Source organism: Dermacentor variabilis, chromosome 7 (genome assembly GCF_050947875.1).
Source record: "Dermacentor variabilis isolate Ectoservices chromosome 7, ASM5094787v1, whole genome shotgun sequence".
NCBI classification, from domain to species: Eukaryota; Metazoa; Arthropoda; class Arachnida; order Ixodida; family Ixodidae; genus Dermacentor; species Dermacentor variabilis.
Window position 1 is genome coordinate 97285710 of NC_134574.1, and position 13114 is coordinate 97298823.

At 45.7% G+C, this 13114-nt stretch overlaps 1 protein-coding gene across 1 annotated transcript in view; it reads right to left on the minus strand.

The window, feature by feature from the left end:
- Nucleotides 1–6541: 6541 nt before the first annotated feature.
- LOC142588742 (uncharacterized) overlaps nucleotides 6542–13114 on the minus strand; it is a 46173-nt gene continuing 39600 nt past the window's right edge. Inside the window, exon 5 of the mRNA XM_075700560.1 lies at nucleotides 6542–6726. Coding sequence (XP_075556675.1) covers nucleotides 6542–6726 — 185 coding nt within the window. The remainder of the gene's footprint in view (nucleotides 6727–13114) is intronic.

Genomic DNA, 13114 nt, shown 5'->3' on the forward strand with positions numbered 1-13114 from the left:
CTTGCCGCGAAACAGGAGCTTAAACACGCGACGTCCATTGAAAGTGGCGAATTTTTGATCTCTGAAACCGCTGTGGATCCCTTGGAAATGTCTCTGGTCAATTTGACTTATTCGTCGCGCTTAGTCTAACTGACATGCATATATATCTTTAGTTATTCAGCCAGTTCTCACTATACGTAATTTCTAAGGCTCATGGCTAATTCATTCACGATATCCTTTGCAATCTAGCGACAGCTTTCTTTTTTCTTGTTCTGATACAAAATATGACTAACTTAAGCCGATTACGCAAGTAGAAGTACCACATCAAAAGGCGCAGCGCAGCCACCCTCCCTGCACTGGTGTTAGCACAATGTGAATACAACTCGCAGTGCCGCATTAGTGATACATGACTACCACTCATCGTGGGATGTACATCCACAGCTGTACATCCCACGCGTGGGATCTACAGCTGTGCGCTGGCTCGCCGGCAAAAGCGTGGAAGTTGCATTCATCACAGTCGCTTCGATTCTTTACCTGTGTTTCCACCGCTGTGATTCCTGTTGCGCAGTCGACTCATTTCTACGAATAAAATTTATTCCTCCTCCATTGGTGGGAGTTAGAAGATCTGTGAACTCTGTGCGATGACTCCACTTAACTGTTGTTATCAAACGCGCAGGCCATGTCATTCCTATGGCATGAGAATGCTATAAGCATCTACGTAGTAATAGCTAAATGATACAATATCGTGGGAACTACATGACAAACGACTCACACGAAATCATACAAAAAGTAACTTTTTTTAGTGAGCATTATTAAAGGAGCACGCAAGAAATTTACCCGCCCTTCTTGACTACCTCAAAAATAGTTTAATCCGATGGACCAGCACTTAAGTTTCCATTGAGTGCAATGGATAGACATAAAATTGATCTTGTTATCTTATTAGCTATTCTGCAGATAATGTAGCAGAGTTTTCATGCTGCGAATACATAGGCTTTTTTCTATTACTCGTCAAAGTAAAACAAATACTAAAATGAAACTTGTCAGGTACTCATAAAAACAATAGGTGTATAATGCTGACAACAAGCTTTCAGTGTTCCGTGTCTGAAGCAAAAAATACAGAAGATAATTTTGTCACTAACCCCAGGTAACATTTCAGCATTCGCTAAATTTCGTTTTTTTTAATGATACGTTTCAGCAATGAAGTGACGGATGGCTCTGGCTTGACGGGCACCGTAAAAAGGAAAGTTGTCCTTGTTTTACCCAAGATTTGAAGTATTTATAGCGATAGCACAGCCTTAGACAATTGCCCAAAGAAAGGTTTGTAGTTGTATGAGCTCCATAAATTAAACATTCACTTGTGACTCAACAGTTGACAGTCACTTTATCATATACTAAAAAGAGGCTGTAAGCAAGAGCAGGCGCGCTCACTTGACATTCATTACATTCCTTGAAATTCACATTCGAATGCGTCGATAAATCCTATTTCTATTACGAATCATTCTTTCATTACTTAATTTCGTGTTAACTAACGCCAATGGTCGTGGGTTCGACTCCCACCAATGGTCATCGGTTTGACCATGCATAGTGACACCATCAGTTTTGGAGCCATTGCATTTTAGTCCCGCCGAAGGTCGAGGGTTCGGCTCCCACCAATGTGGTGGGTTCGAGTCCCACCAATAGTCGCGGGTGGCACCATCGATTTCGCTGCCATAACTCTGGACAGCGAATTTTTCGATGACGTCGGGCAACGCATTTTTCGACCTATGAACCACTTAAGGCTTTCCCCTAAATAAGGAAGCATGCTGCAACCATGGCACAGACGAACATCAGCAAATTTCGCTTGATCACCGCGAGCATTCTTGGTCACAACGTCGGCTTGATGCAGAGTGCGGGCCGTTGCGAGTGAACGGCACTTGCTGCAGCTCACTTAACGTGGCGCAGGCCACGTAAGTACTGTTGCTCGCTGAGACTCATCCGCAGCGTAGCCGCAACGAGGAGAGGCGGCTCTATACGCTCCTCCTGCGCTCAACCAGTTTAACTTAAATTAGGCGTGTTGGACGAAGGCACACATAAGTCACAAGCCTTTTTGGCTCACCTCGCGCGCTTGCACTTGCATCCACACCATGGGGTGAGCAGGCCACTTATTCTTAGCACGCTCGCACTTTATGTGGACCACTCTGGTCATTATGATCGCGAAGCTTTGCTTCTGCAGTACGTATTGATCTCGCAATAACACAGCTTTGTATTGAAATTCGTACACCATGCCTTGTGGTATGCCATTTAGTCTTTATTGGTGGTGTCAGAGGCCCTACAATACAAGGTGATATTGCGATGTAGAAGTGTTCAATTGAATATGCTATCATCTTTTTTAAATATCTTGCGCTGACATTTTTTTCCCAATAATTTTAATAAACTCGTTTATTTTTGCCTCTCGCACATTCTGCAAACCTCTTTCGGCAGTCGGACAGTGGCCTTCTGTCAACGATATAATTCTTTACAAACAGTTCATATGTCACATAATCCTATGTGTAAATTATGGAATCGTCGTTAGGAGCGCCAATGCACATATATAATTCAGCCCTTCGTAAGGCGGAAGCTAGAAAATAAACGTATAAACCTATTCAAATCTACTGAAGTCAGAGTAGCAACACATTGTGTTCGTGTTGCTACTGCTGGCTTAACGTGTTCAGAGTTGCAAGCTAACAGATACGTGAAATGCATAGTGATAAATTTAGGACTAACACATGTTCTACAAACATCACTGTTTGGTTGAAGGCAATGGTTAATATTCTGCGATATTATTGTTACGTTATTATAACACGACGATGAAATAGGTTCAGCTTCATAATACGTGTGACAGAATAGTGAGATTTTCAAAGAGATTGTGTTGAAAACAATATCTAAGCAAACTGGCGTTTTCCTAAGCGGATAATATAAGGCTTTTGTGACTTGAGTACTTCACCGCGGGACACCGAACACTGACCTGCAAAGCATCAGCCAGACTTGCACAACAAACGACCCGACGGAAGTCTGAATACCGTCCCCAGGTAGCCAAACTTCAAGAATCGGACAAAAAAAGTGCTGCGCCAAAGGGCATTTCTTGGACAAATAGGCAAAGGAAGGAAACACCGCACTCAGATGGGTGTCGGATGGCTGGGGGTACGAGGATGATACCTTGAGAAACGTCCAACTTCCGATCGGGTGGGCGCTAAGAGGCTCCGCGCAGGAACTAAGAATCAGCCTAACCTGGGTCTGAGCATATATCAATTTCAGTTAAAGAAATATCAAATTCTTGGACTGGCAGTGCGAAAAGTATGAACTGATTATGAGGTACGTGAGAGTGGGGGTTTCCGTATAATTGGTACCACCTGGTGATTTTTAACGCGCATTTGTATATAAGTACACGGGCGCTTTTGTACTTTGTACCTTTATAAATGCGGGTGCAGCAAACGGGAAGTTAACCCTGGTCTTTAGCAGCGCAACGGGAAAACAACTAAGCCTGAGCGGCAGGTTGTTAGTTTTCTTTATGTAATATTTTGAGTATTCTAGAACGCGAATCAAAGTATCTACAAGCGTATAGAAGGAGATTAAGGAGGATAACAGCTAGAAGCGGTGAGCAGTAAAGTTAGAGCGAGTGAGATATTTAAGTACGCACGGCACAACACATAATTTCAAGCGATAAGCAAAAAAACTATCGAAGCAGTGTGAAAAGCCTGGATACAATAATCAATCAAATCATCAAAGGACAAGAAATGGGAAATAGCGCGATTTAAACGAGGAAACTATTCCATTATTCGCTATTAGTATTAAGATCCCATCAATTGTCACTTCTCAGGCAGCACATTCATAAAAAGATCCGAAGAGCAAGTCACGCGCTGGAGCAACGACGTGACGTATGCAATAACGTACGCACTAGGCACACTTCCTTTCATACACTCATGATTTGGCGTCGAGAGTGCACCACAGTAGACACAGCACGAACGAAATCCGAATGCAAGTGACACGAGGAAGGCAGTGAGGGGAAGTGTGCAATGACGGATGGACTAAGCATAATTTTAGCCAGACGTAACAGTGTAGCCACCGTGGCGCCAGGCAAGGGTGCTCGTCACGCACCACGGTAGCGTGGGTTCGATTCCCACCCAGAACCAAATGTAAGAAATGGCTTTTGAATTCCATTAATTGACTTTGCTTCCAAATATGACGTCAATCCGAGCATTCTTGACGTGTTTTTGCTCGTCGCGTCGTCGGCCGTTTTTCGTACCATCTTTCGCTCACGCTGCCGACGAGAACGCCGGATTTTCTCGTGATGGAGCATATAATGCAGTCGCATTAAAGTAACATTTTAGGTGTTAAGTACAAGTTACTGTGCTGGTCAAGAGAGACGCGTTTTGAGAACAAAAGGACAGATGCCGTTTATTTTATTTGTCAAGCAAACCCTTCGAAAATAGCCGCAGAGGTTAGTTAGTATACTGCGAGAAAGAAATGAGAATGTTTTGTGCAAATATTCTTTCAGTGGAGTAGGCTATCCTTTGCCTTGTCTGGTTAGGCAACATTGGCTGCGCTGTTGTATAATGACGGACATTTTTTTCTGATACACATTTCTGCTTTTTCGGCTGTTGCTGTATTGAGGAGGAGTTTGTTTTATTTTATGGAACTTGTTTTGACACTCCTTGCTGGGCCCTTCATATATCTTGGAGTTTTTTGGAAGAAGGTCGAAGGTGGGAAATGCTGTAATTAAATAAATAATTGTTTCAATAAATATTAATCGAGACTGCGAAAAAAATGTGCATGAGAGTGGGAACAATACCAGGTCATAAGGAATATAAAAATCACTACGAAAAGTGAATGCAACAAAAGTTATGCCATGCGTTACTGAGAATATTGCCGTGTATTTTCGCTCTTTTTTCTTATTTTTTTTACGAATACGCCTGTACTAGTTGTATTGTTCACGGGTACAACAAGTGCAACAAACGAGTGCAACAATGCTAGCAGGGTGCAAGCAAAGAATTTGGTAATGCTCTGCTAAGCACGTCCCTTCAGAAATTGCGCAACGAAAACAGTTATATGCGCACTATCTCTTCGGATCGCAAAGCGCTCGCGTGCCACGCTATGAGCGAATGTTAATTTATTGATCCAACTTAATGTGGAATTCATGGTAATAAGCAGCATTTTGTAGCTTGCTGCTTATCAGAAACATCCGCTGTTCTGAGGAGCACGATGATTGCCGATGATAAGGCAAATGTTTCTAGGAGTAATCAAAATGCATATTTAATAATTAACACAATTACGGCGAATGATTTTCGATATCTCACTGTACGGCACATATTTCTATCTACGAATTGTACCTAGTGAGTATACAAGGAGTATGTTTGTCTAGGTCAATTACGTATAGAGGACCCTGATCAGGAGAAGGAAACTTACAGAAGAATCAAAAATGGGTTGGCTAGCATGGGACAGTAACTACAATATTCTGACTGGGGGCATAGCCGTGTCCTTGAAAAAACAGTGCACAATCATTGCATTTTACCGGTGCTTATACGTAGAGCAGAAACTTGGAGGTTTACGAGGAAACTGAAAAGAAGTTGAGAACTGCGCAAAGAGCAATGGAACCAAAAATGTTAGGTGTAACGTTCAGATACATAGAGAAAGCGGTTTGCATCAAAAAGCAAACTCGGATATGGGACATTCTAGTGCACTACAGGAGAACAATATGAACTTGGGCGGGCAATTTAATGCGTAGGGAGGCTAATCGCTGGACACTTATAGTCAGAGAATTGGTTCCACTAGAAGGTAACTGCGATGGAGACGGCGAAAATTTGGGTGTTGTGATGAAATTAGCGGATTTCCAGGCGCATGGTCGAATCAGCTAGCGCAACACAGGTACAACACCAGCCTGCTGGCTTGGAAGAAGAAGACAAGAACAGACTGCCCAGGTTGTAGCGCCCTGTATTATGAACCAGCGGGAGCATGACATTCCCGATGCGATGTCGTGCCCAACGTGTGCTGTCGATGGCTGTCTTTTATGGCTTTCACACGCCGTGTTAAGTGTAGTTGCCGCACGACCGGATTGCTAGCTGCTGAAGCAAGCTTCGTCGAGAACCGCCTTCCAGCGCTGTGGTGCAGACAGTGGTAGCGATAACTTGACATCAGAGTGCTGGCTTGGAAGAACCAGACAAGAACAGACCGCCCAGGTTGTAGCACACTGTAACATGAACCAGCGTGAGCATGACATTACCGATGCGATGTCATGCCCAAGATGCGCTGTCGATGGCTGGCTTTCACGGCTTTCGCACGCCGCATTAAGGGTAGTTGTCGCACGACCGGGTTGCCAGCTGCTGAAGCAAGCTTCGTCCAGTACTGGCTTCCAGCGCTGTGATGCAGACAGTGGTAGCGAGACCTTGACATCAGAGTGCTGGCTTGGATTAACAAGCCAGAACCGACCGCCCAGGAGGTAGCGCCCAGTAACATAAACCAGCTGGGCGTGCCATTCCCAATGCGATTTCCCAAAATAGACAATGGACAAAAAGAAAACCGACCCATTTTTCCAATGAACAATAATATTTTATTTCTTCCTGCGGTAGTACTTCTCGCAGTCTCTTGTGTAGACAGCCACGCCATATATTTCGATATCATTGTTGAAGTATCTCTCTCTTCCTTTTCTTGCAATAGCTCGATAGTTCGTTAGGCATTCTTCTGGAGGATCGCGAAGGTATTTTCCTTTCAGAAGAAGTTCGTAGTTCGGTGGAACTAAGGAAAAAAATATTTTTATTCTTTGAAAAGATGATTGCGTGATTGTTTTATATATTTTTAACCATAATTTTCATTATCAGCTTAACGATATTTTATTGCAGGTAAAGGTATCAAACTTTATTTCATGCAGCAACTCAATAGCGTAGTTTCGGCATGCATAATAGTGAAGATACAGGAGGTCAATGTGAAGGATGTAAACAGTGATAAAGCATTCCTACCTGTGCCACGTAACTCATGTGCCTACTGCATCTTGTAAACCAAGAGATAAATGTCAAAGTGCATGGATGACAAGTACAGCACAATTTTATTACGCCAGTGACATCTAGAGCCTGGGAGTCTTTCGGTGGTAAACTGAAAAAAGGCTATTGAAGGTTCAGAGGTCGCTGGCAACCCACTAAAGAAGTCCAAATTAACGTAACAGAAAGCGACAGCAGTAGAAATTATGGAATGGGGCTAAAATTTATTGTAAAAGTAACGTAAAAATAGGGAACCGAAGGCGTTCATATTAAGCGCTACCTCTTTACGCAATGCATCAGCTTCGCGTAATCAGTTCAACGAAGTCATTTTGATATGTAAGTAGTCAGGTTTGGCGCTAGTTTATGTTTAGCACCGCCTGTGTGCGTATGCGCGTATTTCGTACTCTCTTTTCACCAAATACCCATGATTCTGAAATCGCATACACGCTGCACAAACTGCAGACAAAAATGCGCTCCAAAGAAAATGATGGATGGGAAAGTTGGTGTGTGGTCTATTGGGAATACTGGCACATTGAAATGAACTCAACTATTTCCTCTTGCATGGCAAGTCTTCTAGCATTTTCCTCCTTGATATAATCCCAATAAACATGTACCCGCAAAAGAAAATCACCAGAAAACACAACAAAGCTGTAAAAATGCCTAAATATTTAGCCAGCAAGCAACAGAATGTTGTTTATATGTTAGCTATCACCACAGCGGGTAATGAACTGGATAACGTAGCAAACGCCTAGCAGTTATTCTAATACCACTAAACTTTCCGTTATTTTCTTTGTAAATATCCTAACTACACAACACATTTTCGTGGCCCCCTTATGCTTGAAACGCGTGAACATTGGGGTACCAAGAATTTTTCCTGAATGGCGGTGCGAAGCTTCAAACGACGTTCCCGGAAGAAATATTCCCTATTTCTAAATATTTATAGGCTTCTCAGGAGGACAGTAAGTGAATTTCATTTCACTAATATTGAGCTGGGCATAAATAGACTAATATCAGGCTCCTGATTTATAATGTGTATTTTTGGAACGACGCGGGGCCTATGCCCGCAAATACGTTTGGAACGACTAGTGCTCTTCACATGTTTATACGGCAAAATGTGAACATCTTAGTATTGCAGCAAGGTTTAAAGATGGATCCTAATTTGCAAAGGACGTACTATTTTCTAACAATTTTTATGTCTCGCCCAATCTTTCGAAAGATATGCTAATATATCACTTTACGCTATACACATAAGTGTAAACATCGCTGTGCCCTATGATTTATGACACAACGATAAGAACACAATACACGAAAAGTAGAGGAAAAGAATAAAATAAGCCAATGTAGTGCCAATCTCCGCAAACAAACCCAAGAAGAAAAATCACCTATCGCGTCTCGACACTGCCGCTTATTGCCCGTTCTTTGTCTTGTTCGGCCAGGAACTCAGATTGCCACTGGACGCATCCCGTCCATCCACCGCTGCAGAGACCAGCGAGTATGCACTTGACGCCATCACCAGGGAAGCCCAAGTACGCGAAATCGCCCGCGATCTCCTCCTGACCTCGCCACACAAGCAACACCGTTTGTACGATCGCCAACACAGAGACGTCCACTTTTCGCCTGGATCTCTGGCACTCCTGTGGTCCCCTTCTCGTCACGCTGGCCTCTCAGAAGAACTCCTTTCTCGGTACACAGGTCCATATAAAGCGCTGCGTCCGTGACTCTAGTTACCTACGAAATCGCCCCAGTCAGCACCAGTGCCTAATCTGCCCCGAACTTCACTGATGTTGCGTATGTCCCACACCACAAACCATTTCATTATCCTGTTATCACCGATATTTATGCGCACGTTCATGATGCTCGCGCTGGCGAACATAATGAGAGACGTACGTTGCTTGTTTCTTTTGGCCAATGCAGGCGAGCGCCCCGACGAAGACGTCGAACGCTCCCGGGCTCTATAGTGGTTGTCTCAACTGGCCAGTGCTGCAATATCCTTTTTAGTATACTTTATAAATAGTCTCCAGTTGTTAATCCTTCCTTCTCGTAACAATATTTTAGTATATGTCGGCCTTCGCCGCGTGACTGTTGGAGGTAAATGTGAACAAGATTGGCACAAATGGAACTCAAAGGAAGGAATTGAACTTGTGACGCCGAAATATTTGGTAAAAACGCTTATGAAGCAGCAGAATACTGATGTTTCCCTTACCGTTTCCTTTCCCAGCAAAATCTTGGATTGGAGCGTGTTGAAGAAAGGGCGCACAAGATCACTTAAAATTGAAGACATTATATAGGTAAGTGTTTCTTAGGGGGATATTTTAATCATAGAGGCATAAATTTTTACATCGCTAGTGCTGTAGTTAGACAAGTAAATATCCAAATTATAATAAACAACACTTTCAATCGAAAAACGGATTGCTGATCCAAACGCTACAGCGTGACGCTATTCATCCGAGGTATTGAAAGCTGGTTGCAGGCACGCAAGAAGGTGAAGTTGCAAATTTCTGAAACCTAATGAGTTCTGGTCAATTTAACACAGAAAACTAATACCGCATCACCGAACAGCACAATTGGGCCGTCTCGAGGAAATACTCTTCTTCGGACGGATTGTTCACGCTCGCCCTCGGGTGCGCATAAACAAGAAAGTGTGCATTCACGGGCACGTTCGCTTCAAGTGCACCCTATATCGAGGAAATCACTGACGTGAGGCATTTTCTCCATTTTTGATGATTTTAACAAGTACACGTTGCACACGTGTACATGTTGATCTTTATCGGGCGACCACGTTTCACCGCCTAACAAATGTTATCGCACAGCACAGGACGCACCTGCATGCATCGGAAGTTTCTGGAATCTTATCGATGGTTCCATCGACTGTCTGTCACCGAAACTGTATAGTCTGATTGCATGTATGCACAACGCGAATAGTGTCGAACTTTGTGGAAGACACGCCGGCTCCAGCGATTACTCTCGCGAGAATTGATGTATAAAAGCCGACGCGCTTGACCCGCTGATCAGATTTCGACAACCGCCGATCGTCTTTGCCGCTGTTGATTGTCCTTTTAGTGTAACTTGCTCTTGTGCGCACAAGTTCGCCCAATGAAATGCTAGTTTCTCCATTCGCCGTATCGCTTTCTTCACTGTCACTACCACCCGACATCTGGCGGAGGTGCTCGTTCGTTCATGTGTCGGACGCCCTCGACAAGCCTTTGCCTAGCCCGGACCGCAAAGACAAAACCAACGTCCTCTCGGATCATTGAGCAAGCCGCTGACTGCAACAGCTGCCCCGGATCATGGACTTCAACCTGAAACGACCAAGAAGATCGTGGCCAACACGACCGCAATGGCTGCCCAAGCGTCCTCCATTCTCCTGCAACAACCTCGGGACCCGCCAACCTTCCATGGATCAGTGACTGAAGGCCCGGAATCCTGGCTGGACACCTACGAACGAATCGGGGCTTTCAAAAAATGGGACTCCAGCGACAAGCTGCGGGCTGTATACTTTGCTTTAGAAGACACCGCCAGAACGTGGTTTGAGAACCGGGAGCCGGCCTTAAAAACATGGGAGCTATTCAGTAGAGGCTTCCTGCGGGCCTTTACAAGCGTCATGCGGAAGCAAAGGGCCGAAGCCATGCTACAAGCCTGAGTGTAGATACCAAACGAGAATGTTGCAAACATTACAGAAGAATTCAGCCGCCTGTTACGCCATGCCGAACCAGAAATGTCCCAGAACAAAGTCCGCCTAATCATGCGTGGTGTGAAGGAATTTTTCCACTGAACGATACGAAGCCCACCGAAGTCCGTCCACGAGTTCCTTCGCGAGGCCACCAGCATCGATAACATACTGTAAATGCAAAACCTACAATTTAACCGCCGCATGAACTCAACAAACTGCGCCGGAGTTCAGTCACTGGCCACCAGCGATCTGTGCGAGCATATCCAAGCGGTCGTGCGGGAGGAGCTACAGAAGCCGCTCCCTTCATCACAGCCTGAAGTGGCTTCGACTGCCGAAGTCGTAGGTGAGCAGCTCCAAAAACAACTCCGAGTAGCCCCTGAATCGCCACAGCCTCAGCCGCAAGCGATGACGTACGGCGCTGTAGCTCCCGTCACGTTCCCCCTCCGCGTCCACGGCAGGGCCCAGTGACGACACAGTTCCGTCGTCCACCACCACCCCTGCCGCCAGCACGCCAACCCATCGCCCCACGCAGCATTCCAAGGAATACTGACGTTTGGCGCGCTCACGACCACCGTCTGCTTTGCCATGACTGAGGAGAAGCTGGGCACATCTACTGCGGATGCCCTTACCGCTAGATAGGACTGCAAGGGTTTGCCATCAACGCACCGCGCCCACAGCAAGGTGAACGCCCTCGTGACATCGCCAACTATCGTACTGCCACACAGCGCAGCCCTCGAGTTCGCCGTCACTAGGCCGCGACATGCCGCCGCAGCGCCCTCCATACACTGGCCCAGCCCGGGGCCGGTCCGTCAGCCCATATCCGGATAACTAAAGGCAGCCACCGATCCAGGTCGGTTGCTGTTCGTCGAATTGACGAAGATCCTCCGCTGCTGACAAAGATGCGGAAAAGACTATGTCGACGATACATCAACGAGGCACCTCCACCTCGACGAAGCCATAAAATCAGGAATACACCGACGAAAGACAACTTGATGACGCGACTTTCCAGATTCAGTTCAACACGGCGCAGCCATGACCAGACGCCAAGACCTAACTGCAACGCAAGACAAAGAATCAGCGATCTCGACGTGCTTCTCGACGGCCACGTAGCCACCGCCTTAGTGGACACAGGAGCCGACTACTCCGTTATAAGTGGACCCATCGCTGCCCAGTTGAAGAAGTTTAAGACAGCATGGGAAAGACCTCAAATTCTGACCGCTGGAGGACACCTAATAATAGTGACGACTGGAATCAGCATCGCAACATTCTAGTCGGGAGTCTTGCGGAATCTTGAGCTAGTTCAAGATCGGACCTACCCTTCAACCTTCTTTATCCTGCAACAGTGTTCACGAGAAGTCACGCTCGGCATGGACTTCCTCAACCAACATGGTGCAATGATCGACCTGAAGTCGAAGTCGATAACGATGTTCGAAGATCAAGCGATACTGCTGGTAAGCTGTCGTAGTCAGCATGCCTTGAGTGTGCTCGAAGATGAAGTCTGCATCCCGCCCCGCTCCAGCATTGCCAGTGCAGTCGGCACGAAAACCATGAGCAACGTCTAATACTCGACTATGAAATTTGTGTCGCAAGAGGGATAGCTCGACTGCACGGAGGAGAAACGAAAGTCTGGGTGACAAACTTCAGCCAGAAGTTCAAGCACATCCACAAGGACACGATGATCGCACTCATCGAGGAAATTCTGGAAACCAGCAATGCATTTGTCCTTTCGGATTCCGCCGCATCTACCCCGATGACCATAGATCCCGAACCAGACTTCGACATAAATCTGTCTCCCCGTGATTAAGCAGCAACAGCTCAGACGTCTGCTACGATGATACAAAGGCTGCTTTTCGACGTCAGGGAGGATTCTACAAATACCAATCGCAAAACATCGCATATTCACCGATGTGCTTGACAACTCCGCTTGAGCCCTTACCGATTTTCGACGCGATAACATAAGGCCACAAGTCAAGGAAATGCTGCGCGATGACATCACCCAGCCGTCTAAAAGCCCGTGGGCATCTCCTGTTGTCTTATGAAGAAAAAGGACGGAAGCCTACGTTTTTGCGTTGATTATCATTGACTCAACACGATTACTAAGAAAGACGTATGCACCCTCCCAAGGATAGACGACGGATTGCATTGGCTCCGCAACGCTAAATATTTCTCGTCGATGGATCACAGTCTGGCTACTGGAAATTAGAAGTCGACGAGAGAGATCGCGAAAGGGGCGGCTTCATCACGCCAGACAGCCTCTACGAGTTCAAGGTAATGCCATTCGGACGGTTCTCGGCGCCTGCAACGTATCAGCGCGTCATCGACACGGTGTTTGCAGAATTGAAGTGGCACACGAGTCTTGTTTACTTGGATGGCGTTGTTGTCTTCTCCGGAAATTTTGACGATCACCTTAGGCCGCTTGCGACAGTATTAGAGGCCATCAAGTGATCAGGGCTCATTCTGAAACCGGAAAAGTGCCGCT